The sequence below is a fragment of the Athene noctua genome, chromosome 9 (genome assembly GCF_965140245.1).
Source record: "Athene noctua chromosome 9, bAthNoc1.hap1.1, whole genome shotgun sequence".
Taxonomy (NCBI): domain Eukaryota; kingdom Metazoa; phylum Chordata; class Aves; order Strigiformes; family Strigidae; genus Athene; species Athene noctua.
The window spans coordinates 26492708-26520137 of NC_134045.1; the positions used below are offsets into that span (position 1 = coordinate 26492708).

The following is a 27430-nucleotide window of genomic DNA, read 5'->3' on the forward strand; positions in this document are numbered from 1 at the left end:
GTGCGGGAGCGAGCTTTGGGGTGGGAGCTCTCTGGAAATACCTGGGCTGGCAGCGGGGCCAGAGGCTCGCACCGCCTGCCTCACAGCCCAGCGCCAGGCCGGGCCTGGCCACGCAGGGGGCAGCGCTGTCGCCTGCTCTCCATGCTGGGAGGAAGACGAGCCGCGAACGAGAGGAGCACAGAACAAGGAAAGGGTTTAAATAAACCACTTCCTTTAATTAAAGCCTCTCGATTATTAATTAAAGCGACCAGCGGCGATCGGCGCCCCCCAGCCCGAGCCCCAAGATGGCTCCGCCCCGCCACCCCCTCCCGCCCCGCCCAAGATGGCGGCGGGCGGGCGGCTCCCCCGAGATGGCGGCGGGCGGTGTCGCCCCGCCCCTTCCCCGACCTCCCCAAGATGGCGGCGGGCGGCGCCGCTCCGCCCCCTCGCCCGACCTCCTCAAGATGGCGGCACCGCGCCGCGCTCCGCCCCCCGGCGGCGGCCCCGACATGGCGGGCGGTGCGGAGCGGGAGCCGGGCCCGGGCCCGGAGCGGGTGGTGGAGGCGCTGGAGCTGCTGCTGCGGCCGCCCGCCGGGCCCGCGGGGCGGGATGGCGAGGCCGGGCCCGGCCTTGACGTCGTCCTCCGACCGGAGACGCTGCGCAGCAACGCGGCGGAGCTGGAGGAGCGGCTGCGGCGAGCTCCGGGCTGGGCAGCGCTGCGCGGCCTCCGCCATGCCGTGCTGGCCCGGGCCCCCGCGCTAGCCGCCGGGGCGACCAGCGGCTCCGAGCCGGGCTGGGCCACCGCCTGCGGGCTGCTGGCGCTGCTGCTGTGCCTGAAGGAGCGGCTGGCCGCGCTCGCCGCCGCCATCCCCGCCGCCCGCGGGGCCGGGCCCGGGGCCGCCCCGCCGCCCAGCGCCGACACCCTGAGCGTGGCGCAGAGCCGGGCGGTGGGGCGGGCGCTGCGGGCCGCCGTGGGCCTGGGCCTGGTGCCTTACCTGCCGCCGGGCGTGGGGCAGCGCCCGGGGCCCCCCGCGCCAGCCCCGGCACCGCCGGCCACCCGCGGGGCCCGGCTCCACGCCGCCACCGCCGCCCTGGCCGAGCTGGCCCAGCACCCCGCGCTGGGTGGCCCGCTCCTCACCCGCCACCTCGGCCTCCTCCTCGCCGGTCTCTGCCTGCTGGGCCACGGCCCCGCCGCCCACAGCGAGGTCTGTGGGGTCCCCTCGCCCCCCGCTCCCCTCGCGCGGTGGGTGCTGGCGTGGGCACCGGCCCTGCCGAAGCTTCTCGGGGTCACCGGCCTGGCCTGAGCCGTGGCCGTGCCGGGCTCCCGCCCGCGAGAGAAGAGATGGGAGCCCAGCGAGGGGCACCGGCATGCGGTCGGGACCAGTGACGGGTTTAGCGCCAGCAGCCGGGCTGTTCTCGCCACCCCAGCACTTGTTTTTTGCAGGGTGTTTCGGAAGCGGAGCGAGCGCGGTGCCGGGAGCTCCTGCGGCACGTCCTGGACCGCGTCTACCAGCCGCTGGCGGTGCGGGAGCTGCTCGTCCTGCAGGGCCGACCCAAGCAGGTACCCGCCGGCAGGGCCGTCCCTGTGACGGCGCGCATAGCGCCCGCGGTGCTGGGCACGGCCCCCTCCTGCGCCCCGAGGGTGCCCTTGTTGCTCTCCTAGAAACGTTTGCCCACCTTAAAAACCAGTTTGGGGCAGCAGCCCCGTCCGCCGGCACTGTGTGAACGCACAGGCGAAGCTGCTGGGTGTAGGTGAGCTTGGGGACGGGTGCCGTGGCACGTGCCGCCAGGGTTTGGCAATTCCATCCTGGCCAAGCAAAGCCCCTTCTCTTCCAGGATGTGCCCTTCTCCGCTAGAGGGGACGAACCCGCTGCTGTTTGTGGCGGCGGGGAGGAGGGGACGGGCCATCTCCTTCGTGTCCTTTTCACAAAGGACGTGTCCCGGCTCCGCGGGGGTGGGTGGGTGCCCGCCTGCCACATCGCGGTCCGGGGTCAGGACACGAGGAGCAGCTGGTGGGCGCGTGGGGTGGCTGGCAGGGGCGCAGCTCTGCCGCGCACTGGCCCTCTGCCTGAGATCACGCACCATTCCCGAGCCACGGAAACCGGCTGTCCCCGCGCGGGGGCTGCCGAGGGTCCGTATGAGGCGCTCGCTGGCACCGGCTGTGGTTCTTCCACACAAAAGCCTCGGGGTCTGCGGTTAAAGAAGAGCCGAGCTGGTATCCCTGGCAGCCTCCTCGCTCCTCGGGGTGTCCGAGCAGGCGCCGCCATTGGAAGCGCTGGCTTGGCTCTGCTGTTCCTGCTGCTTGGCTCCACCAGGCAGCCCGCGGGCTCCTGGCAAGGGTCACCGCTGCGGACCCCTTACCCGTGCCCTGCCCGACTTTCCCCCCAGCGCCGTTGTGGTAATGAGGTGGTCGGAGCTGCTGCCTGACCCTCAGAGGCTTTAATTAAAGGAGGGACGCTCTCCACGAGGGGATGCTCCGAGGAAGGCTGGGCCTCTCGTTAAGCCTTAATTTGCTTTGTGCCACTGGATGAAGAAGTGGTTTATTTAAACCCTTTTCTTGTTCTGTGCTGCTCTCTGGTCTTGTGCCCTGCGGGGCAGGCTGCCGGCTGTTTGCCTGTTACTGGGGGGGGTTGCACAGGAGTGTGCAAATACACTCCTCAGCCTGCTCCTTTGTTTCCTTTCAGAGTCCTCCCTCTCCTGGGGAAGGAACAAAGCCGTGCCTTTCGCGGGCTCCGGCGTGGCTGCGGCGCCTCTGCGGTCAGCTGCTCTCCGAGAGGCTAATGAGACCCAGCGGGGTTCAGGCTGTGGTTCGGGGCATCATGGAGGGAACAGGCGGTGAGTAGGGTGCTGTGACGCTGCTCTTGGCTTCCAGCTTCGCAGATTCGATTCGACTGTGATGACGTGTCTGAGATGTTCACCCCACAAGACGCCAGGGAAAGACAGCGCCGTCTGAGCGCCGCGATGGGAAACGGCTTTTGTCAGGCCGAGCTGACTCTGTAACACTTGTGCAGGTTTTCCTTCTGACTGTGCTGAACTCCCAAACGCCTTCCGACTGCAGGTGCCTTTAGCTGGGGGTACGCTGTCATGTCCGAGGTCCAGACTAAAAGCTTCCAAGCTCATTTGGGCTGTTTGTGGCCCAGTCGGTCGCGCCCCGTGCGGGTACGGAGCGCGGTTCCTTCCCAGGTTTGGCGGGAGCCGTGCTCGGCGCTGGGCTGTGAGCGGCTGCGGGTGGAGCACGACCTGTCCCGCTCCAGTGCTCAGCAGCCTTGCTCTCTAAAAGCTCAATCCCACAGTTTTTAATGCCAAAGCCTCCTCCAGCCAACAGCAGCCTGATGACACCATCCAGGCGTGAGCTCCCTCCACCTTTTGGCTCACACACATATTTGTAGAAGTTGTTTTCCATTATCAAAGGTTTCAGGCAGTAGTTCTTTCCCTTCTGTCATTAAGTTCAGGTGTCTCCTAAAAGGTATTTGGTCTAAAGAGAGTCATAAAAGCTAGAAATCCAATTTTTGGCCAGAAACATCTGGCTTCAGCCAAAACTGTCCCTGCTGTTTGCTGTCAGTCTGAGCTGATCTTGGCTTTCTGCTGGTGTAGCAGGTGGTGCTGGTGCTGAAGCAGCAGCTGTGGACTGGAGAAAATGCGACGCGGTTGCAAAGATCCTGGCTTCCTGCCCGCAGCAGTGCCTTTCCCTCGAGGACTACTACAGCCTGGTGTGCCCCCAGGTAGGGCCTTCTCTTCCCCTCCCTGCAGCCCCCCGGCTCGGGCTGGGAACGCGGAGCCAGCTCCCGGTTTGGAGAGTGTCGGTACTGTCGCTTCTGCTGGAGCGTGGCCTGGCTCGGGCCAGGACACCGTGGAGATGGTTTCCTGCTGCTCTGGCAGTGGGATGTGTTTCCACTCTACTCTTGAATTTTCCATATTTGGTTGAAATGCCGGGTGATGTGCCTGATTTTAGGAGCTGCTCAGCGCTGCACTGTAAGGAGCGCGCTGCTGCGGAGCTCTTCCAGCCTTCGGCTGTGGGAGTGGTGCAGGCTCTTGGTTTGAGCCCAGAAGCGCATCCTGCGTTAACGCCTGCACGGAAAGGAGACTGGCTTTTCCATATGTGGAATGTTGTGCCAAACGTCCAGCGGAGCGGCACACAGGAGGCTCCTCAGTCAGCCTGCTCCCCTCTTCTGAGGGGCTGCTAAACTTTGTTCCTTTATTGTGGATTTTTCCTTCCAGATTCTGGACTTGCTGCACATCCAGGACAAACTGACAGCGCGTCAGTTCCAGCGAGTGGCCACCACGACGCTGCTCACCATGGCGAAAGAGCACCCTCAGCTGGCAGAGAAGCACTTGCTCCAGCCCCTCTTGGCGCCGCTCCTGCGGTGCTCTGAGACCCCAGGTACCCGCTGGTCTCTGCTGAGCCCCACACTGGAGAAGGCTCTGGCTTCTCTTCTCGCTGATCTTTCTCTTTACATCACAGTTTTCTCGGGCCGCTGGCTGGGCTGCTGAGCATGCAGCTCTGTCGGTTGTGAACGTGTCTGTGTGGCTGGTTCCGCCGCCTTTACTAGTGCTTGAGACAAATTACTATAGCGTAAGAGCCAAGCGGTCGGGCTTCTGCCGTGTGCTCTGTGGGAAACTCTCCCAGTCTGACAGTCTCGTTTTGGGCTTCCGGGCGGAAGCCTTCGGTTCCCCACACTGACCCAGTAGCTCTCTGGGGAATCATCCATCAAGAGGTTGTGGTCTGCTTGGATTCACTCGAAACCTTGCGGAGTTTACGACACTGCAGTGGTGTTCAGCACAGCTGACGAGGGCTCCTCGTTCCCATGCTGCCTCGGTGGAGGGAAGGCAAGAGAAATACCAAAGTGCTTTCTGGTGCTGGGCATGACGGGGTTGCTGGAGGCTCCTCAGTCTGTGGGGGTGCTGATTTTTCTGCCCTTTGTTTTCAGAGCTAGCAGAGGAAGAGTTATCAGCAGGGACCGTGCTGGTGACAGAGGCAGAGCTTGGCAGCTGTGTGGAAGATGTGCTCAAGGTACCGTGTCTGACTCGGGCCTGAGGGTAGGCGAGAAAACTACTCTTAAGAAAGCTGGTTTGGGACTTCCTGAGCAGTTCAGCGTGTGTCAGAGCATGACAAAAACCAGCGTCTCCTGCAGTTGTGATGCTGAGGCTGCACGGAATAACCTCGTATGCAGCCCCGTGCTGGCAGGACTGCGGCTTTGCAGGGAATATCAGAGGCACTGCCTGAGTCTGTTCAGGCATTCTCACCCCAAAACGTTCTGCGAGCTGGCAGTGAGCTCTGGCTGGTTGTTTTTTCCCTGGTGTCTTTCTGGTGTGTCAGAAGAGTCTGAGCGGTGGGCTGGTGGCCAGGAGTCCCCATGGTGCTGTCATATCCCCTTCCTCCTCCGCAGCAAGACTCTGGGCATCACTAAATTGTGCAGCTTCCTCGGGATTGATGTGTCTGGGTGTACTGTTGGAGCAGCTTTAGGACTCGGGCTGTGATGGTCGAGCAGGTAGGAGGTCCTGGGCAGGAGCACCGCTGGCCTGGCATGCCTTCCCTTGGGCTCTCAGTCCCTGCCCGAGAGAGGTGTGCAGCTGGTCAGAGGGAAGGACGATTGCAGGGAATCCTGCAGGTGCTGAATCTTCAGAGGATGCTTGAGCTCTCCTCCCAGGCTGTGGGTGGTCTCCGTCTTCTTAGTGCCTCCGAGGCCTCAGTTTCCATCCTTGAGTGTGGATAATGCTGAGTGTTGTGGTAGCTGTGTGGCAGGGAGACATGAAGGGTCTGGAGCACAGGTCTGCTGGGGAGCGGCTGGGGGAACTGGGGGGGTTCAGTCTGGAGAAGAGGAGGCTGAGGGGAGACCTCCTGGCCCTCTGCAACTCCCTGCCAGGAGGGGGCAGAGAGGGGGGATGAGTCTCTGGAGCCAAGGCCCCAGCGCCAGGCCCCGAGGGAATGGCCTCAAGCTGCCCAGGGCAGGGTCAGGCTGGCTCTGAGGAAGGATTTCTGTGCAGAAGGGGCTGTTGGGCGTTGGAATGGGCTGCCCAGGGCAGGGGGGAGTCCCCGGGATCCCAGGGGGGGTTGAAGAGTCGGGCTGAGCCAGCGCTGAGGGATCTGGTGGGGTTGGGAACGGTCAGGGGGAGGGTCATGGCTGGGCTGGAGGAGCTTCGAGGGCTTTTCGAACCCAGATGATTCTGTGAAGCTGCTGGGAGCCACCTCTCGCTGCCGCCCAGGTCTGCAGAGGGCAGCCTGAGCCAGGGTGTGGGAGCTGGAAGCCTTTCTACAGCTCCTGCAGCGTGAACCCCTCGCGGAGGGCTGGGCAGCCGCCAGCTCTCACGCTGGGCCAAAATGCTTCCGAATGAGTGACCTGGAAACGAGGGTACTTGCGTATCGGCAAGTGGCCAATGGTGTTGGATTGCCCAGCCCGGCAGCCAGGGCAGCTTGGCAGAGCCACCAGCTCGTTGCTCCGTGGTTGTGCAGCCAGCTGGCAGGGGGTGCTGGGAAGTGAGAGGATTTGGTGCAGCTCTTAAGGCTGCTGAGCTGTCACCAGGGTGAAAAAGAGAGCGAAGGTGAGCTCGGAGGCATCGCAGAGCTGCGGGGAGAGGTGGGAGAGCTGGCGCAGTGATCCGGGAGGGCTGCTGTTAGGAAGCAGAGAGCGTGTGGGTACGGGGAAAGGAGGGTGGGTGGCAGCTGTTAGTGGCTGTGTCCTCACCTGGGGTGTCCCAAAAAGAGAGGGGACAATGCTGCTGGTCCCCATGGGGTGTCCCCAGCGGCTCATCTTCCCCTGCTGATACCTGTCAGGGGACTGAAGGCATTACAGTCTGTCCCGTTGGATGAGTAAGGTAAATCATGCTAAGTAAGGAAAAACGAGTATCCTGTTTTGCAAGGACCGTTCTGAGTCGAACCCCATGACACGTGGGTTTCCGTGTGCATGAACTTAATTTTTAAGCCGTGGGTGGGTGATCCTGCAGCAGCTGTTGCTGGGTGCCCCGCCACCTCCTGAGGAGCTGCTCTTGGTGCAGGAGGGTACCTGGGGGCAGTGGGGGGGGCTTGGGGCCGCTCTGAGCTGCTCTGTGCACCCAGCTGCTGAGGCAGGAGGGATTGCTGGGGCTCAGCAGCAATCCCAGCCCTGATCCGGTGCTGGGAGATGGGGAGGGTTCAGGAAAATGGAAGGAAACTCGGGTCTCATCAGAGAAACTGGCTTTGCCAGTAAGAGCTGCCTTCTGCGTTAGAGGAAGTGTCTCGTGGGCAGGACGGTGCAGGTTGAGCATTTTCTCGGGAGCTCCTTCCTGCAAGGGGTCCCTTGAGCCACAGGCAGGGTGTTCAGCAGCGTCGATCTCGGCTCTGGCGTTTGGGGGAGAAGCGGGGTCCATCCTTGTGCTCCCTGTGAAGGAACAGGGCTTTTTGTGAAGGCCTCTTCTTCTGAAACCTTCCCTCCCAGCTCCTTTTTCTGCCCTTCCCACCAGTATCACCAGTGCCACGCTGCAGGCTTCTCTGCCTGCCCTGACAGCAGCCCAGCTTTCTGCTGCGCTTTCCAACCCAGAAGGACATCTCCAGCCCAGCAATTCAATTTTAAGAAGCTGGTGACTTGCTTACTGGCATGCCTCTAGGCAGGCTAAGCTCTTAAATGCTGTGATTGTTGTAGTATTTTGCGTAGTAATGATCTGTTGTAACTAGCTGGCAGGCAGAGACCAGTCTGGAGGGCTGCTCTGTGGCTGCGCTCACAATGCGGGTGCTGGGGGAGTTTGGGGCGGATCCCTCCTTAATGGCAAAGCGCTGGAGGCCCGAGAGCAGCCAGATTAGTGACAGAGACTCCAGCCTGCGGATTTGCGGGGGTTTCTTGCCTAGCAAGTGTCATTTGATGCCGACTGAGAAACCATCCTTGCGGCTTCATCAGGGAGGCTTTGTGTACAAAAGGTTCTGGTTAGGAAGAATGGCTCCGCGGGGATTAGCACAGGAAAAGAGGTCTGCTTGCATCAACAGAGCAGGGCAGAACAGTATCGGGACAATCTCCCTCCTACCTGGGTTGTCACACTGCCTGGAGCAGGCAGAAGCTCTTTGGTCTGTCTCCAGGACACCTCCAGCCCTGGAGCAGGCGATTGCTCTCCAGCTGCGGAGGTCAGAGGTGTGGGGAGTGCTCTGGTCTGAAGGCACAGCCTCTTCCGAGCAAGTAGTTCACCAGCTGACACAGCTGGAAGTCAGAATACTTGCTTTATTTCCCCCCACACCCCCCTTTATTTTTAAAGCTAAAAGCTATGGAGGGGGATGGCGCATGCAGAAATGGGGACCTGAACACAACAATCCCCAGAAAACCCTGTGTCCAGCGGGGCAAGGCTTGGTATTAACCATTTACCAGACAGAGTTTTCCCAGCGTTATGGCTTTGACTGAAAGCATCCTACCTGGCTTTTAGTTTTGAACAATCCCCTTCAAAGGATTCAGAAGGAAACGCAGTGTCATGAGACTTCTGTGAGTGTTTTTCCTGCACTCCGTGGGCAGGGAGGTGGGAGCTGTGTGCGGTGAGCTGGTACCAGTGGCTTGCCTGGGAAGGGGGTGCTGGTTCCGTGGAGGAGGGCACTGACAGCGCTTTGGGAGGGTGCTGCTTGAGATGGAGGAGAGGAGCACGGCCCTGCAGCCTCCTCAGAGCCCCTGCAACCCCTCTGCTCAGCTCAGCACACGTCAGCCCACCTGCCCTGCTTAGGGACTGAGCTCTGCATTTGAGATTTGGCTCCAGGTGCGGTATTTCCATAAAGATTTGCTAATTCAAAGGTGCCTGTTGCATCTGTCTGTAAGGAAAGACCTTACCCCTGAGCAGCAGACTTCTGAATATCTGGCTGCAGCATTCCCGTAGCTTGGAGCCCTGCTGTGGTTAAGCAAATGCTCAGAGAAAGATGGTGCTGAAGGCTGCTTTTAACACAGAATGTGCCATAACCAGGGAAAACAGGCCCCAGACTGAAAGAAACAGGCTGAAAACCCTCTGCTGTTCTGCACAGACGTGCTTTCTGTCCTTCCCCTCGCCTTCCCTCTGCTCCACGCAGGTGTTTGACCCTCCTCCCTGTTCCTTTCTCTCCGTAGGTGTATGTGGTTGGAAATGACAGCTCAAGCCTGATGCTGGGATCCTTACAGTCAGTCCTGGGAGTGGTTTTTTCCCTCTATTCCTTCGCCAAGCAGAATGTGTCATACTTACGGTAAGGGAGGATTGTGCACGGCTTCTCCTGGGGTTTCGTCTCTGCAGCCTGCCCACCTCCAGAGGACATGCTCTCTATGGGCACGTCCTGAAGCCGGGACCAGTTTTCTCATCCTGAAGAGCTCTCATTCAAAGTAGGCAGTAACTGCAGGCACAGGCACAGTACACGACCTTACTGGCAGACCTGTGCCTGAGGAAGCAGTTCTCATGTTAGCTTTTGTCTTCCCTGAAGCCAGAATGTTCAATGTGGAGGCAAGCGTGTCCCTGGGCGCCTTGGGAGCCGCAGTTAACTCTTGGTGCCTGTCTAGGATTGTGACTCTCTGAGTGGAGATGGTCTTGGCAGGGATCTAGAAACAGGATAAAAACTGGATAAAACAGCTTGAGTGCTGGCTCTTGGAAATACGAGATCATTCTTCTCCTATCTGGGGTCACTCTCTTTCGCTGTGTGCAGGACCCGCCTCTGCAGCTGCCGCTCGCGCCATGCCCGGCTGCCCCACGGCTGATGTATGATGGCAAGCACCGCCTGTGCCAGTCATGGTGACAGGGACAGGGTGACCAGGTGCTGGCTGTTCTTTCTCCTCCCCTGAGCTTGCCCTGAGTTTGGGCCACCCTAGTAAATATGCTCCTGGTGGGTTCACACTTTGCTTTGGTGATACTGGTGTGCGGGTGCTGGAGGTTTTCCCTGAGAGGTCTGTGTAGACACGGCCTCTGCTATTATTAAAGACATCGTTAATCACTTCAAAGAGCAGAGGGTGCCGTGGCAAGTTCGTGGAACAAGCCAAGTTAACACTGCTGCTGGGTGAACAGAGTCGCTGCTTGCTTCTCTCTTTGCAAAGGAATTTGGCAGGGGTAACTCAAACCACAGCTGCCTGGAAGTGTTCGGGTTTCCAGACCTCTGGCACAGCACAGCGCTGCTGCTCCACCTCGTTAACCTGCCTCTTTCCTTGGCAGGGCTTCCCACGCCACCTTACAGTGCTCCTCTCCCTCCTCGGCACGGCTGACAGCTCGGTGCGTTGTCACCTTGGCGTGAAGCGCCCGGCGCGGCGTGCCGAGGCTGTGTGGAAGCGGCTGTGCTCGCACAGACACGCCGCTCGGACAGAGCGCTCCCTCCCTCGCTGCGCTGAAACCCTGAAGGACCCAAATCCTTCCATCTGGGAACGCCAGAAGGGCAGGATGCGCTGCTGGTCCCCTTATAAACAGGCACAAATGCTTTCAGCTGCCGGAGCCATCAGCCAGAGCATCCCAAGGAGTGTCTGGTCGCTCCAGAGCGCTCGTGATTGTGTATAACCTGATTGACTTGTACCCCCAGCGATCACCCGTGTACCGACCCTTTAGTGTCAAATTTAATCTGGTTATTGGTTCATCTTGAGGCTGGCTGTGTCCTTTATGCCAGGCCTGATAATTGGCAAAACACCCTCAAAGTAGTGCCCCTGAAATAGTCTGTCCCATAACACTCCTGCCCAGAAATAGGACCCCCACCAAGGAGTCCTCCCCAAAATACTCCCCTCTGAAAGAGTGCCCCCAAAACAGTCTCCCGAAATAGTGCCCCTCGTAAACCCTCCACTCCTGAAATGGTCCTCCCCAAAATAGTCTCCCCAAAATAGTCTCCCCAAAATAGTCTCCCCAAAATAGTCTCCCCAAAATAGTCTCCCCAAAATAGTCTCCCCAAAATAGTCTCCCCAAAATACGTCCCCCTGAAATGGTCTCCCTGAAACCGTCCCTCCCATAACACTCCCCCAGGAACAGTCCCCCATAGTACCCCTGAAATAGTTTTCCCCCCCAAAATAGTACCTGCCTTAACTCTCCCACCACAAAATACTCCCCCTGGAAAATCAGCCCCCCACTAGTACACCTCCCCAAAATGTTCCCCCTAGAAACATTCCTCCCCAAATCCTCTCTCCTAGAATAGTCTCCCCTCAAATGCTCTCCCCTGAAACACTGCCTCTGAAATAGATCCCTCCAAAGAGTCCCCCTGGAAATAATCCCCCTGTAATGCTCCGCCCTTAAAATACTCCCCCGTGAAATAGTCGTCCCTTAAATATCCCTCCGAAATACTCCCACCAAAATACTGCCTCCAAAATACTCCCCCGAAGGAGTCCCCAGATAGTCCCCCTGAAATAGACCCTCCCATAAAACTTCCCCCTGAAAAGATCCCCCCCTGAAATAATAAGGCTCCCAAACAGTCCCCCCGAAACTGTCCGTCCCCAAACAGTTCCCACACAATACACTCCCCTTTATTCTAAGGTCCGCTTTCCTGCGGCCTCCCACCCATTTTAGACCTTCCACCCCTTTTAGCCTCCACGATTTCCTCCCCTCAGCTTCCCCTAAGCTGCCCTCTCTCTTGCAGCCTTCACTTTTTTCTGGCCTCCACTTTTTTTTGGGGCCTCTACCTCCCCCCTGGCCTCCCACCCCGTTTCAGCCTCCCACCTTTTTTGGCCTCCACTTTTTTTTTTGGGCCTCTACCTCCCCCCAGCCTCCCACCTTTTTTTGGCCTCCACTTTTTTTTTTGGGCCTCTACCTCCCCCCTGGCCTCCCACCCCGTTTCAGCCTCCCACCTTTTTTCGGCCTCCACTTTTTTTTTGGGCCTCTACCTTCCCCCTGGCCTCCCACCCCGTTTCAGCCTCCCACCTTTTTTTGGCCTCCACTTTTTTTTTGGGCCTCTACCCCCCCCAGCCTCCCACCTTTTTTCGGCCTCCACTTTTTTTTTGGGGCCTCTACCTCCCCCCGGCCTCCCACCTTTTTTTGGCCTCCACTTTTTTTGGGCCTCTACCCTCCCCCGGCCTCCCACCCCGTTTCAGCCTCCCACCATTTTTTGGCCTCCACTTTTTTTTTGGGCCTCTACCTCCCACCGGCCTCCCACCTTTTTTCGGCCTCCACTTTTTTTTTGGGCCTCTACCTTCCCCCTGGCCTCCCACCCCATTTCAGCCTCCCACCTTTTTTCGGCCTCCACTTTTTTTTTTAGGCCTCTACCTCCCCCCCGGCCTCCCACCCCGTTTCGGCCTCCCACCCCGTTTCAGCCTCCCACCTTTTTTTGGCCTCCACTTTTTTTTTTGGGGCCTCTACCTCCCCCCCGCCTCCCGCCCTGTTTCAGCCTGCCACCTTTTTTCGGCCTCCACTTTTTTTTTTCCCGGCCTCTACCTCCCCCTGGCCTCCCACCTCTTTTCGGCCTCCCACCTCTTTTCGGCCTCCGAATCCCTTTTCAGCTACCACGATTTTCTGGGCTATATTTCCCTTCCAGCCTCTCTTTTAGGTCTCCTGCAGTTTTTCTGCCCTCCCTTTATTCATGCCTTGATGTTCTCTCTGAGGAATTGAATCGATGGAAGAATTTGAATCTACTGATGGCTTCAGCTCTCTCTCTTCCTGGCGTTTCCCAGGCTCCACCTCTCTGTCCTTCTCTCTGTTGCTCTTGTTGGTTCCAGGCCAGCGTCCCACTCCCCGTGTGTCTCCCTTCCGCAGTCGTCTCCTGCTCTCTGGCTCCCTGTTGCTCACCTCACTGATGCCTCAGTGCTGCCTCCTCTCTTTCCTGATCCCTCTGGCCTGTTCCACCCCTGGCTTGATTGCCTTTCTCCACCTCTCTGCCTCGGACCTCTCCCTCTTCTCATCTCTTGGTTACTCCTGGTTCTTTCTCCATCCCTGCCTCGCTGCCTGTGCCTTTTCCATTCTTCTCTCAGTCCTCCATCCTCTCCCAAGCATTTTGCCTGTAGAGATCCATACCCCTCTTGGTGGTGTTCTTTCCCAGTATAAACCAGTGCCCAGCTCCCTGTGCCGTTCTCTCCTGCTTCAGGGCCCTTTCCCTTTCACCTTGTAGCCCATCCCGATCCCTCTCCATTTCTCCCTCTCTCGCTCTCTCATCCCTTCAATCCTTCTGCCTTCTTGACCGTCTCTTGCTCTCCCTCCTTCCCACCATCCTTTCCCCCCACATTTGATTTCTCTCTCTCTGCCTTTCTAGTCTCCACTCATTATCTCTCTTCCTCCGTCTTGCTCCCAGAACCTCTGTTACTTCCATCCTATGCCTACAGGACTCCTCCTTCTTTTTCTAGTGATTTCTCCATCTCCAATTCCACCGAGGCTTTCAACCCTTTCTGCCTTCCCAGCCCTTTTCAAACTCTAATGCCCGTCAGAAGTCACACTCCATTCCGGCATGTACTATTTGCTGGTTCCCTCTCCCCGAGATGTGTCGTCCCGCTGGGGGGCTGGTGTGCAGGGACAGGGACAGCGGGCAGAGGAAGGTCACCACTGCTTTCTCTCTCCCTCCCAGCTCCCCGTGCCAGGAGATCCTGCTGTGGTTCTTGGAGAAGTCGGAGCGAGAAGTGTCGCTGGCCGTGCTGGAAGGCATCGCGGGGCTGAACAGCAGCGTGTGTGCCCTCCGCCCGCGGTGCTGCTTCCGCGCGGGCAGCGAGGGTGGTGCCACCGTCGTGGTGGAGGAGACCGTCAGGTGAGCGCTGTCGGGGCAGCACCAGCACAGGGGGCATTCCCCAGGCATGTAGGACTTGCCACAGCATGTCCCACCGTGGTCTCGTCCCCCCGGGTGGCCGGCTGTCTGCGCTGAGCTCAGGCAGGCAGCGCTTCCACGCAGCCTCCGCGTTCCCTGTGCTGATTTTTCAGCCCTGGAAAGCAGCACCCCCCCCCCCGAGCGTTCGTCTGTGCTCTCTGCATGCTTTGCCCGAGTCCCCAGTCCTGCCTGCGAGGTGTGTGGGAGTGGGACGTGCTTCTTCAGTCCCAACGCTCCCCAAATTCAACTTCCACCCTCCGGCCTGAGCCTGTCCCCCGGCAAGTCGTGGCTGTGTGGAGTGAGCAGTGTCCCTCGGGCACAGGTGGCACCGTCGCAGCGAGGGCTCTAGCGATGCCAGCGTCGCGGAGCCAGCGACTGAGCTCCCCTCCTGCTCTTGCAGATGGTCTCTACAAGTAGAAGCAGAGCTTGGCCATGTGGGAAATAAACTGCAGCCATTAGACTCCAGCCAGGCAAACTGGGACTGTTCAGCAGCGTGACATTTGGTTTAAAAAGGGGTAGCTGGGAGTTGGCAGGTAGGAGCCCAGCGCTGTCGAGCGGGCAGAGCGCTCAGCTCTGGGTGCACACCCCTAACAGAACCCCATACAAATACGCTTGGTTTGGTTTCGTTTCAATCTATTCCTGACTGGAATTAGAGGAAAGTTTGCCCTGGGGTCTGCGCTGGTTAAACTGGGTAAACTTTAAAATTGCTCCGTAACAGCCATGGCTCTGCCTGTGTCTGTCCTGCTTTTATGGCCATGACTGCTGCACGAATCCCGTTCTTTATAGGATGACTAGATTGAACGTGTTCTGCACTCGTGGTTTCTGCTAGTTGTTCCTTTAATGAGTGCAGGTTAATTAATAAACCGAGTGCGTGATCACGTAGACCAAGTGAACTGAGCCATAGTTTGGCTCAGCTGCCTCCAGGCTTCCCTTCCTGGTAGTGCTGTGGAGGAAGGTTTCTGAGCGAGGCCGAAGCAGGATGTCACCTTGCTGTGAAGCAGTTTAGAGCCAGCCCTGGAGGGGGGCTGCGTGTGTTCGTGTTTGTGACACCGTGACCTGTTTCAGCGATGAAGAGGACGCCCTTTACCAGAAGGTTTCCTCGGAGCAGTGCCATGTGGAGAACTTGGTGGAGCTCTTGTCGCACTGCCAGAAGAGCGGCCTGGCCGGAGACTTCTTCATCCGCTGCCTGAAGGTGAGGGCAGGCGAGTCTCTGGTTAGGGCACGTCTGCAGGAACGCTTTCCGTGGGCCACACGGCAAAGCAGACGGGTCGTCCCCTTCCGTGCCTCGGGAGCACGCGGCGGAGCCGCCCCGCTCTGCGCCTGGCAGGAGAGCCTGGGAGAGGGAGGCAGCCCTGCTCCCTCAAGGGGTTAACCCTTGTTCCCCCTGGCCTCTTCTGACAGCAGGAGCATGTCTGAAGTTTAATGGTGTGTTTGAGGCTGTGAATAATCCCTGTCACTTCCTCCGCTCTAGCGGAGGGGCCCTGGCACCTGCTCCCTTTGATCCTGCTCCCAGCCCCAGCGATTCCCTCCTGGCCTTGTCTGGGCCGGGCTTTCTGTGTCCTTGCTGGCCAGCGGAGCCCCAGCCCGTAGTCACACGGGGTTTTCAGCATCCTGGGTGTAGGGATGCTGCTGTGGCACAGCTGGGGGACACCCAGGAGCTGTGGGCAACTCTTGGAGACCTTGATTTACCAAGTAGAAGGTTTTGGTCACGTGAGGAGCCAGCACAAGCTCCACGAAGGGGATGGGGTGCTCTGGGTGTCTTGGTGAGCAGCCGCTGCCAAAAGCAAGGCTGCAGGCAGAGGCCCAGCGAGCCTCAGCCCGGAGGATGCTTGGCCTTGGGAGAAGTGCTCAGTGGTGCTCGGTGGGGCAGAGGTTCGCCAGGGTTTGGCCTGGTGACAAGTGTGTGTCTCCATGCCCTGTGCTTCCTTCCCGGCAGGCGCTGACTCACGTGGCTGCGGAGGACGAGGCGGTTTCAGACTCGGCTGTGGTGCCAGGGGGGAGTCTTCTGGAGCTGGAGCGGTACCACACCGGGCAGAGGAGGAAGCTGCTGGTCCTGCAGCTCGTGGCCACGCTGTGTGAGAACGTCTCGGACACCGTGTTCACAGACGTTGCTCAGGTTGGTCATGGCAAAGCCCCGGGGGGTCAGTGGCTGGAGCATGTGGCTCTGGGCTGCTGCACTCTAAGGAGACAGTGGCTAAGAAACAGCTGGGGAAAGCTTGAGTGTCCCCAGGAAAGGGAATTTATTGATTCGGTCACAAGTGTCTCAACGAGACACTGACCTGTGCGGTGTTAGCAGGAAGGACAGAGTCAGCTGCAGAGAGAGGAGCTGGCAGCCTGGGAGATATCTCCATATTTGTGTCCATGGTTGTGTGTTAGAAGCCAGGAGAGTAATCTGAGCATTGATCAGAACTCTGACTTGCCAGCTTCTCATCTTTATTTTGAGCAAAATTTATCCGCAAGTTTAACAAAGCTTAAAGACATCCTGTTCTGACAGACCTTTCCAGCGAGGGCTTGCTGCCTGCCTGTGGTGGTGGTGCCTGGTTTTTCTGGCACATCTCAGCAGCCGCCTCCAGGAGCTGCAGGAGCTGGGCTGCCAGCCGGACAAACACGGCACAGCACTGCTGCCACGGCCCGCTCGGCCCTTGTCCCCAGAATGGCCCTTTTGTGGCTTTTCTCTGGTTTCTGCCGCTGGGCACTGGGTGGTGTGTCTGGTCATCAGGGTTGGTGTAACTGTGCTCATACCATCGGCGCTTGCCTGTGTCTTTATGAACGGGCGGCCGCAAAATTGATTAAAGATTGTCATTTCCAAGGCCAGCTGAGGCTCCTTGGACCCGGTACCAAAAAGGATTGTTAAAACACAGCACTTCTGTCCAGCCCAGGCCCACGCCGTGCCAGGCGGGAGGCTGCCGGGCGCTGAGGGCGGCACGGTATTCCCCAGCTGATCAATGTATTTTAACTTCCTCATCCTGTTCTTTTTTAACCCGGTGACCTGGTTATTCCAGTTAACTGTGACTGGCTGGAGCAGAGGCGGTCACTGCTACCCCAGGTTCCCTCACTCTTCTCTGTGGGACAAAGGAGCCTTTGTGTGCTCTGCGGTGCGGGACCGGCCGGTGTCGGTGCGGCAGCCAGCGCCGCTTTGTCCTCACCTGCCTCTCTCCATCGCACCCACCCGCGTGGGACCTGCTCCGCTCCCCGGCTCGGAAAATCGGGGAAGTGAGAAATGGGGAAAGGTTTTGCCAGGTTTCTGCCTCCAGCCATGAGTCTAGGATAAAAAGAAACAACCACCCGAAAAGAAACGCAGACAAAAAAGCCATTATACTCCCACCTGGGGGTTGTGTTTCAGGGAGGGCTCCCTGGCGCTGGGACAGGCAGTCGTGGAGCTGTTTTTAAGCCGGTTCTGCAGCACAGAGTTCGTCCAGCACGTCTGTTCCTGCTGTGGGCACTCCGGAGCCTGGCTTTGTGCTTAATGGGCTCCGAGCAAGCGGGATCCGCCTTCCCAGAGCCAGACCCCAGGAACGGCAGCAGCTGTGGGCCCCCTCAGTTGCAGGCCCCCTCAGTTGCACAGTTTATTTTATTTACGTTTTCCCCCTGCTCACAACCAAGTTTCTTGAGATTGATTTGATTTCCTTGATAGGCCAAGGATGCTCTCCTCCTGTACAAGACAGCAATGTGCCCCAGTGTTTTATTTTTCAAGCTTTTTTCCCCTTTCCACATTAGGGTGGGGTTTTTTTCCTTCCAGATGAGTTTTTTTCTTTTTAAACTTTTTGGTTTTCTTCAGTAGCTACCTACTGATAGATTATTTGTTCATGACGTTCCTATTTTTTGCATTAAATATAATTTCAACCCATTCAGCTTGTGCGTCGCTGTTTTGTGAGAGCAGATGTTCTGACACTCGTTTTTGCTCCCTGTTCTTGCTCTTTGACGGCATTTCATTTCTGGACTAATCAGCCCAGAAGGTACCTAAGCCTTTTCTGCAGCCCCTCCCAGCCACCCTCTCTCCTGGCTGCAGCAGGGATGTGTCTAACGAAGCTGGCAGCAATCAGCTTTCCTGCTGATGAGGAAACGTGTTGCCTGGACCCAGAGCCTGTGCCCTGGAGGCTGGAATTGTGGGGTTTGGTGCAATAATACCTTGTTGCCCTTGTATTTTGTTTTCCAAAATAGGAGCAAAATCATTCCTCTTCTTTTGCAATGTGCCCCTTATGTAGGAACGGCCCCGATCCAGCCCCTTCCCAGCCCGGCTGGGTGCTGGCGAGCTCTCCCCGAGCCCTGCGGTGCCGGCGCAGCTGGCAAAGACGTGGAGAAAATAAACTCACTAATTTCAAGTTCTGTTAGAAAAGCAGGAAGCCTGTGGGATCAAAGATGTGGGTGCCAAGTGTCGAGAAGGCCGGTGCCAGCCAGGCAGGATTGTTATGGGCTTGGGGGGAAAAAAAATCTATTGAGAAAATCACAAAATAAGTGACACACGTGGTAAATGGCCCGACTCCAGTGTCGGCTGCCTGTGGGTGAAGGGTGTTGGATACCTTCTCTCTCAGACCCATCCCAGTTGCCTTCCCAGCTCCCAGCCCAGAGCAGGGACAGAGCAGCCACCGTGGTTTAACCATGGCCTTGTCCCGGGGCTGTGGTGGACGGGCAGAGGGGCAGCGTGAGCTTGCCCAGCCCACACCGGAGCCCGGTGGCTGTGGCCGCTAATGGGCCGGGCTGTCTGGCCCAGTCCTGCTCCCCAAATCCTCACGGTTCCGACAGGCCGCAGCAATGACCCTGGGAAATCAGCCCCTCTGAGCGACTGCTGGAGGGATGGGCAGCGGTTTGGGGGCTCTGGCTCCCTCCTGCACCCCCAGTGCATCCCCAGCTGGGCTGCACCAGCGCCCAGCCCTCCCCCAGCTCCCCGGGCTCCCAGGTGTTGCCGTGCCCGCTCACCCGGGAGGGTGCTGGGATGGGTCTGAGAGGGCAGGTCGGGGTGGTGGCAGAGGAAACGCGAGGGGGTCGTATGAAATTGCGCTAGAGAAAGGTTTGGGCTCAGAAAATTCAAACAGAAATTCAGCAGAGACAGTGAGAGCTGAAGTGGCTGTGGGAGGGCACCCTGACCTGCGGGAGGGCACCCCGATGTGAGCACTGGCGGCGGCAGCACCCCGGGGTCCCCCCCCTCCTAACTGCTCTCCCCCACGCTCTCCGCTGGCAGGTGGAGGAGTTCGTGGCAGCCACGCTGCAGCGAGCCTGCGTCAGCCCGGCACAGGGCCCCGGCGCGGCGGCGGAGGCGCAGACCCTCGCCATGGCCATGGGGCTCGTGGCCACCATGCTCGGCGGAGCCGTCCAGGTGAGGGGGCGCAGCCGGGGTGCTCAGCAGCCTCGGGGTGTGGGGAGGGGGGAGACCGGGCACCATCCCACCCAGCTGAGGGGCGCCGCAGCCGGTGCTCCAGGGTCTGGGTGCTCCCTGGGCTGGGCTCCCCGTTCAATCCCAGCGTATGTATCTATATTATTTTTCCTCGAAGCAGTGCTGCGGTGCTGGCCGAGGGTTTGGTCCCGGCAAGGCACCCCTGGGAGCCCAATTAATTAATTTATAATCCAAAATCCGCTTCCGAGAAGGTGCTGACAGCGCGGTGCAGTCACATATGGCATCTTTAAATACCAACCCTGCATCCTCTGCATCCCTGCACGTCCTCGGGCTCCATCTCTGGAGCACAACGGACTTCCCGGGGTGGGCTGTTCAGCTCTTGAAAATTCTCTATAAAAAGGGCTACCCTGTCAGCTGAACTGCCATCCGGGAGGGAGTCATCACACGTTCGTTAGCGCGCTGTAATCACCCCAGCTCGGCTTTTACATCACTGAGCTGCCAGGGTTGCTTCATCCCCAGACTTGCCCAAAGGAAAACCCAACTGTTAATGGAAAAAGATAATTCATTGTGTCTTCTCGCTAAATTCCTAACGTTGGGAAAAGAACATTATTCAGTTGGAGAAAACTTAAAACCAGAGCCTTGTGGCTGTAATGGCCCCCTCCCAGGCAAGAGATCCCGCTCCTGCTCTGGCGTTAATGGCAGCAACTTAACTCGGCAAATTGAATGCAAAAGGTTTTGGAGGCAGCTGCAAAGCTGTTTGGGTCTCAATGGCCAGGGGTATTTTTACACAATCATCCAAAAGCTCCCCGAAATTTCTGCTGAAGCATCACTTCTGCAGTCTTACAGCCCCACTTCTGCTGTGGCAGTTAGGTCCAGCTTAGGGCAGGAACTTCTCCCCCTCGGGTGCCGTGGCCGCGGGGCAGGTCGGAGCTGCCTTGCCGTGTCCAGGCCCCGCACGGACACTCTCCTGTGGGCTCCCGCCCGTCCCACCTTCTCCCGCGGCACCTCGGGGCTGGCCCGGTGCCGTCGCGGCTGCTGCGGGCTCCTGCCCTGCCAGAGATGCCGCAGCTGGGATTGGCACGGGGGCCACTGGAGCTCGTGGTGACCAGAGCCCAGCTCGTGCGGTGGGGATGGAGGGTGGCCAACTTGCCATGGGGCTACAAAACGGCCTCCGGGGCGTGTGCACCTCGGGGCTGCCTGCCCGCCCTGCCAGGCGCATCCCGGGGAGCGCAGCTCCCTTGCGGTGGTGCCGACGCGGCTTCTCTCCCCCCGGCAGCTGCAGTCGGGTGACTTCGCCGTGCTGAAGCGGCTGGTGCCGCTGCTGGAGGAGCTTTCCTGCACCTACCCCGAGCCCCTCACCCAGGAGCTGGCCGCAGACCTGCGCATCGCCATCTGCACCCACGGGGCCGTCTCCCCCGCCACGGTGGGCGCCGCTGCCGACGGCGTGCTGGGGAAGAAGCCAGGGTCGGGAGCGCAGAGCCCTGCCGGAGCCCCGAGCCCAGAGGGCGACCAGGCACCACGGCAAGGCCCCGGCAGCCCCTCGGCTCCCAGGGAGAGGAGCAAAGAGCAGAGCGTGTGCCACGAGCCCGGCGCCGCAGGTCCCGCTCCGGCCCCGTGTGCCGACAGCCAGGCCCCGGCTGAGCTCCGGGAGCTCCTGGTATCAGCCTACGACCCCCAGCCCCCGGGGCGGGCGGCCGCCCTGCGCTGCCTCGCCAGCCTGATCACGCAGCGGGATCCCGAGGCGCTTCGGCTTCAGGAGAAACTCCTGCAGGTACCGAGCTGCCGCCGCGGTCCCCGTCCTGCGCCGCGGTGCAGAGCTGGGCTGAACGTGCCGAGCCCTCTCACCCTGCCCTCACCGCTGGCTGCAGGCGCCAGGCGAGAGGCTCCAGGGCTGCTTCCCTCTCCTTTCAGGTGTTCCTGGAGAATCTGCAGCACGAGGACGCCTTCGTCTACCTCTCAGCCATCCAAGGTGAGCGGTGCCTGGCCGGGGCGAGCGCCGGCACTCCCGAGGAGGGGGTTTTGTGCTGGGGGGGGGAATTTGGGCAGTGAGAGTGAAGAGCAGCAGAGCTGCGGCCGGGCTGGGGGCTTGGCTGCCCTCTCGGGCTGCATCTTTGTGCCGTTTGGTCAAGGCTGGAGCCACGTGCGGGCTCTGCGCTGCGTTCCCGAAGCCGGCGGGCTTTGTCTGCTGGCCAGGGGACACCCAGGAGCCGGTCACCATCCCTGTGCCAGGTCTGTGCCACCGGCTTGAGGCTGCAGTTTTAGCGTGGTGTGGGCACAGCCCCGGCCCTGCACCCAGCTGACATTTTGGGGTGCTGGTCTGTTCAGCCGACGCTGGTGAAGGACTCGCTGGTGCTCCCTTGGGCTCTGCCATCCCCGTGGCCAAGGTGGTAGCACACACCCGGTGCCGGCCAGCCTGTGGATGTGGCCCCACGGGAGCTTTTTCTGGGTCGGTTCCCCAATTTGTTGTATCTCGCTGCCTCACAAATTGTTGCCCCTGCTGAGGGGGAAGAGCAGCACCAGGCACGCACCCAGCCCCGGCACCGGTCCTGGAGGGCAGCAGGGAGCAGGCAGCGGGCTGGCAGGAGAGCAGGGTGCCGCTCCGCTCGCTGCTGGCTGCCCTCCTCCCCGCACCGCTGCTGGCAGCACCGAGTGCCCCCGCTGCTCCCGCCGCTTCCCAGGAAACCCTCGGCTCCCTGCTTGCTCCGGCACGCTTGGCGCAGCCCCACGGCGCCGGGCTGCCCGCCAGGAGGACGGGCAGGTGCTTTGGCACCCGGGATGACACCGATGTCCTGTGTCACGCTGCGCTGGGTTACATGGAAATTGCTGTTCCCATGGCCCCAAGCGATTGCGGCACCGCCGGGAGCCGTTGTGTAGGTAACTTCACCGGCAGCTGGAAGAGGAGTTTATCGCCGCACTTCCCTCTGCCTGTACGGTCTTGAGTGGGACGGGTCTGTCCTTGCCCTGCAGGTGAAACACAAACGCTTCAACCGTCCCCCGGTGATTAATACACCCAGTGCAGCTGCCTCCGTGTTTCGCAGCGCGGCTGCGGTTGTGATTAACCCTGACGCGGTTCCTTGCGGTGGTGACTCAGCCGGCCCGTGCCGTGCCGGCAGCAGCACCCGCAGCATGCCGTGCGTGGGGCCGCGGCTGTGCCGGGGGGTCCCTGCTGCCCTGGTTGTCTCCCCGCCAGCCGGCCGTGCTGCCGCCGGGGCCAGAGCCGGCTGTTGTGGCACCGTTGGTTATCGTGGAGCCGGGCTCCGGTGAGGTGACGCTGGAGAAGTCGCTGCTTTGCCAGACATGCCCGAGCTTGTAGAGGGTAACGCACACCGGGCACCCTCCGATAACCGGGGAATGGGGTTGGAGGTGAAGGCGGCTGCTCCTGGAGGGCAGAGGAGCTGGGGCTCACCATGACTCAGCGCTTGGCACCGCCGGTGCAGCGGCTGCTGCTCGCCCTTTCCCTGGAGAGCAGCTGCCTTTCCCCATCGGAGAGGCACCCGCCACCCGGGGAGCCTGGCGCTGCCCAGGCCCTGCCCGGTGCTTGTCCCCAGCCCAGTGCCTCTAAAGGGACGGCAAAGCCAGCGCAGCCCCGTGGCCCGGCCCCGCACACGGCCCTGCCCAGGCTCTGAGCCCTCATCACCCCCGGGGAGATGCAGCAGGCGTGGGGCACCCGGGAGCCAGGCAGACTGGGAGCTTTGTGGAGCCCCAGCGGGGACAAGGATGTGCCAGCAGCAAGTGCCTGATGCCAGGAGCTGGGAGCAGCAACCAGACACTGTCGCTCAGCATCGCCTGCGGAACCCGGCTGCCGCGATGCTGGGCCAGCCCGGGGCGAGCCCCGCAGTGTCCGACAGCCGGCGTGCCAAGTCGATGCTCAGTCAGGGAACGTTAACCAGCAGCAATTAGTGGGCACCTGCTGCCAGATGCTAAATTACTTTTCAGTTTGACACCCAGCCAGACCCAGTGCTGCGACTGTGCACAGAGGGGCTGCGGGTTGTGCCGTGGAGCGGGGGCGATGCAGGGGGTCCTGCGGGTGATGGTTACACCTGCTGTGCCCAGGATGGTTCCTCTGCCAAGGGTGGTGGCACGTGGCAGCCCCGTGCCTGGCCCTGACCGGCGCTTTCCTCTTGCTCTCCCCCCAGGCGTTGCCCTGCTCTCCAGCGAGTACCCAGAGCGGATCCTGCCCGTCCTGCTGGCACGGTACGAGTGCTCGGCGCAGGGCATGGAGGACGCCGCAGCCGCCATCACCAGGATGAAGCTGGGCGAGGTGCTGATGCGTGTCACCAGGGCGCTGGGTGAGTCCATGGCCACGTCCTCCAGCCGCTGCCGGCAGCCACAGCACCGTTCAGCCCCTCGGGGCTCTCTGCCATGCTGCCAGGTCCGAGGGGGGAAAGCCCACGGGGGCTTTTTGTTGTCCAAAAGTGAGAACCAGCCCCCACGGCATTGCCACGGTGGGTCTGGAAGCCGAAGGGAGCAGAAGCGGGGCAGCGGATCCAGCCAGCAGCCCACCGTCCACTCGGCCAGCAGCGCTGGGCTCGGAGGCTGCTGGGAATGCCCGGACACGCAGGGCTGAGGGGTAAAAGCTGGATGAGGCCTTTCCGGCAGCCGCTGCTGGGACACGTCCTAAAACGCCTCAACTTATTCCCCGGCAGAGGCCAGGCCAGTGAGAGCGTGCAGCCGGGGCAGGTGGCTGCCGGGGTGGCCGGACCGGGGTCCCCGGTCAGCTGTGGCAGAGCCCGGACCGCCCGAGCCCCGGTGCTGGGGCTCCCCGTGCTGCTCCGGGCATGGGGACAGGGCATCTGACGGGCCAGTAATCCCCTCGCCCCCCCGGGGAGCTCTGGTGAGCAGCATCAGCCACGGCAGAGCCTCTTGGTCTCTGAAAGCCCCTGGGCGGTGTCCGTGTGTCCGGCTCTGGCCTCGCCCGGCGCCGCAGCCGCACCGCGCTGGGTTTCCCTCGGGAGCTCCCCGTGGCACGGCCGGCAGCGGGACAGTGGGCACGGCCCCCGCTGCAGTTCTCCCCCCTCCCCGTAGTGCCTCTGCCGCGGGCAGCGACTCCAGCACGTCCTGGCTCGCCTGTGTATTTATAGAACAAATCGCATGAAGTTGTTTTTGTTGCAAAGCTTCAGGATTCAAGAGCGAGGATTTAGCTGGCGCTTCCAGAAACGCTCTGCTCTGCGCAGCGGCGCTGCGGCGGGTCGGAGCTGCTGCCTGGGGACCGCCGTGCCTCCCTCCTGCCCCGTCCCCGTCCCTGCTGCCATCCCGCTCAAGCGGCAGTTTCCCATCCGGGAGGGGATTTTGCAGCGGGCACCCATTGTCCGGCAAACAGCCGGTGTGGGCAGCGTGGCTGGAGGCCTGTGGCGTCGTTCCTCTGCCTCCAGCAATGCGGGGCCGAGCGCTGCACCAGGGGTTCCTGGAGACCTCGCACCGACCCAATTAGCCGTTAAATCCGCTCCGGGTGCGTCACAGCAGAACTTTTCCCTGCTCCAGCAGGGAGCACGTGCCTTGCTCGCTGAGGGAAGGGAGACGTGGCGCAGGGGCTGGCCGGGCCCTGTGTGCAGGGTGATGGGGTCCCTGTGCTCCCCAAAGGGCTTATTCCTGTCCCTGTGTCCCCAGAGCATCCCACAGCCGCCACCAGCTGCACAAACCAGCATCCAAGGAGCTCCCGGAGCTCGCAGGAGCAGGGAAACCCCCGAGCTCGTGGGCCGTGAGCCCACCGGAGCTTCCCTTGCTCCATTCCTCCCACAGTGCAGCAGCAGGCCCTGCCCGGTGGGATCCGTGCCCACGCCATGGGACACACGGTCCCCAGCCACGCCGCTCGCGCAGGAGGACCCGCACCCGGGGTGATTGTTCATGCCGGTCACGGGCTCCGTGCGCCGACCTCTAATTAGGCGGCTCACACATCCGCGGCGCCTCCGTGTGCTAATTGGAGCGAGGTGGGGGGGAGCTGTGCAGCTGAATTATGTGTGAATTTGGGTTTTGCGCTTTGTTTCTGTGTGCTGCGTCTGCCGTCGCCTCTGAACGGCCCCGCGGGGTGCGGGATGTGCCCGGCGGCCCCAGACAAAGGTCTCTGCCATCGGGGTTTGCCAGCGCCACGGCGTCCTCGTCCCTGCCACCACGGCGAGGCTTTGGCAGGAAGGGGCTGTTTTTCCTTGCCCGTGACGTGCCGCTCTCTTGCAGGGGACATGGTGGTCAAGCACCGGGAGCCACTGGTCCAGGCCTTTCTGCGGGGCGCCCGGGACCCCGACAGCGCGCTGCGGGCCAGCAGCCTCTCCAACTTGGGCGAGCTCTGCCAGCGCCTCGGCTTCCAGCTGGGCTCCATCATCCAGGAGGTACCGGCACCGTCCCGGCACTGCCGGACCCTTCCCCGGGTCCCTGCCTGGGGAGCATGGGGCCATCGCTCGTTAATGAGGGCGGTTCGTTAGCAGAGGGCAGGGCTGCTGAGCGCTCACTGCTGGGGGACACAACAGCCTGGGGGTTTCCATAGAGGACATGAATGATATTTGCTGGTATTGCAGAGTACAAAAGTCCTTGGACGTGAAGCAAACACTCAGGAAATTCTAGCCCTGATTTTTAGTGCTAAAAGCTTTATAATCAGCTAAAGATGGTGCTTGTGCAGGGAAGCGATCGCCCAAGGAAAGGCAGCTGGGCCTGTGCCACCCGCAGCAATCACACTGCGGAAGGAGAGCCAGGGGCACAGTTCGTACCTGCCAGAGGTGCCTCCTCCCACTTACCGAGGCCTCCTTACCCGTCCCGTTATCACGAGCAGCTGAGGGGTGCCCGGCCCTCGCCCCGGCTGCAGGCTCCCGGTGAGACGCGGTGCCCGAGCTGTGGTGCCGGTGGGGTGAGCCCGGCTCTTGGGGGGGCTCTTCTCGCCAGAGGGTTGAGGGGGGCTTGCTGGGAGCCACCGCCATCACAATCTGCAGCGGGTGGGTCCGTGCCCTCCCCGGCACCGGAGCATCGGCCCCTGGTGCCTCCTGGAGCAGGAGGGGGCTCAGGAGACATCAGGGATGTGGCACTTGGGCCTCTTCCCTGCTCCCCACTCGGCGTCGGGGGGTACCGGCAGCACTGGACAAGCTGCCAACGCACCACACGCAGCTATTTTGGGAACACGCTGGCTCTGCTAATTCTCTGTCCCTGCCAGGGGTTTAATTAGGTTCCCTCGACTCTGCCCGCTTTTCATCAAGCTTTCCAAGGCGTCTGCATGTCGCTCAGCCCTGCTTGGAGCCCCCCAGAAAAGCCAATCCCCCCCGGGTTGGGTGCCTGCAGGGCCCATGCGGCTGCCCCAGCCTGAGCGCAGGGGTCCCATCCTCATCCTCCAGTCCCAGGCTACCGAGGGCCATCCCGTGTGTCCCCCTCGTGTCCCCCTGCTGACAGCCCCCCCTCCCTGTCCCCACAGGTCACCTCCTGTTTGACGGCCATAGCCAAGACAGACCCCGAGGCCGAGGTGCGAAGAGCCGCCGTGCACGTGGTGGTGCTGCTGCTGCGGGGGCTCAGCGAAAAGGCCACCGAGGTGGGTGTCACGTCACCCCCCAGCCCATCCCCGGGGCAGGGTCAGCCTCGCCAGGCTCCTGGGCACCGCTCGGGGGCGGCCCCCACCCTGCGCAGGCTGCAGGACTCGTTCCCGGGCAGGTTCCCGGGAAAATCCCATGAGATCAACACCTCAAGCTTATCCCCCCCCCGCAGAGGGCCCCCACAGGTGCCAGATCCTCCCCAGGGCAGAAGGGACTTCACGGGGGTGTCCCTCTGAGCGGTGCCATGCCACAGGGCACTGCCAGCTCTCGGGAGCCGTGGGAGTTGTTTTCTCCCTGATTTGACTTGGAAATGCCCAGTTTTTCCTCGTCCCTCCCCGCTTCCCAGCAATGAGCGTGTTGGGACTCAGCTCCCACGGAGGAAACGGCCGGTTCCCCGCAGGAATCCCCTCAGCTTCCCCTTCGTGCCCCCACCCCGCACTGTGCCGGCGGGATGCCGCGCTGCTGGGCTGCGGTGTGTGGGGAAACTGAGTCTTGGGGGGCCGGAGCGTGGCAGGGCGGTGCCGGTTGCATTTCGGGGGGCAGCGGGCGCGGGCGAGGCGCCGGCGGGCGCTGAGGGTTCCCGCTGTGCCCAGGTGCTGCGGGACGTCCTGCGGGATCTCTACCGCCTGCTGAAGCACGTGGTGGCGGCCGAGCCCGACGGCGCGACGGTGCTGCAGGCCCGGCTGGCGCTGGAGGAGCTGGACGCCGTGATGAGGAGGGTCCTGTTCCCCCCGCAGACGCTGCAGAAGAAGATCGTGGTGCTGCCGTAGCGGGGTTGGGGCCGCAGAAACGAACTCTTCCCGCTGCTGAGCGGCTCCCCGAGGGGAAGGGATCGCCGTGTCCCCAGGACTCCGCCGGCGGGTGCCAGCCGGGGAGGAGACCGCGGGCTGGGGAGGACGGGCTGGCTGGGACGGGGTGGGGAATTAAACGCAGCCACGCTCAGCCCCGCGCCCGTGATGTCTCTGG

The 27430-nt window shown here is 61.2% G+C and overlaps 1 protein-coding gene across 2 annotated transcripts; it reads left to right on the plus strand.

The window, feature by feature from the left end:
* The first annotated feature begins 350 nt into the window (after positions 1-350).
* TANGO6 (transport and golgi organization 6 homolog) lies at positions 351-27387 on the plus strand. Of its 2 annotated transcripts, none has more exons than XM_074913491.1 (17): positions 351-1184; positions 1424-1540; positions 2664-2814; positions 3577-3701; positions 4198-4360; positions 4908-4990; positions 9024-9136; positions 13394-13570; positions 14693-14819; positions 15564-15743; positions 18807-18941; positions 20236-20730; positions 20871-20928; positions 23096-23248; positions 25131-25282; positions 26350-26463; positions 27058-27387. In XM_074913491.1, the coding sequence occupies exons 1-17, from the start codon at positions 351-353 to the stop codon at positions 27232-27234; spliced, it is 3354 nt and encodes a 1117-aa protein (XP_074769592.1). In that variant the 3' UTR covers positions 27235-27387. The 2 variants fall into 2 exon arrangements, with proteins under 2 accessions (XP_074769592.1, XP_074769593.1); XM_074913492.1 differs by having other exon boundaries at positions 414-1184; positions 3574-3701.
* The last annotated feature ends 43 nt before the right edge of the window (positions 27388-27430 follow it).

What these genes read in the sequence shown, in the direction of transcription:
- TANGO6 (XM_074913491.1), top strand. Translation starts at nt 351, where the DNA reads ATGGCGGCGGGCGGTGTCGCCCCGCCCCTTCCCCGACCTCCCCAAGAT. An exon ending in GCGTGTCACCAGGGCGCTGG is followed by an intron (nt 23,249 to 25,130) that starts GTGAGTCCATGG and finishes GCTCTCTTGCAG; the next exon opens with GGGACATGGTGGTCAAGCAC. An exon ending in TCAGCGAAAAGGCCACCGAG is followed by an intron (nt 26,464 to 27,057) that starts GTGGGTGTCACG and finishes CGCTGTGCCCAG; the next exon opens with GTGCTGCGGGACGTCCTGCG.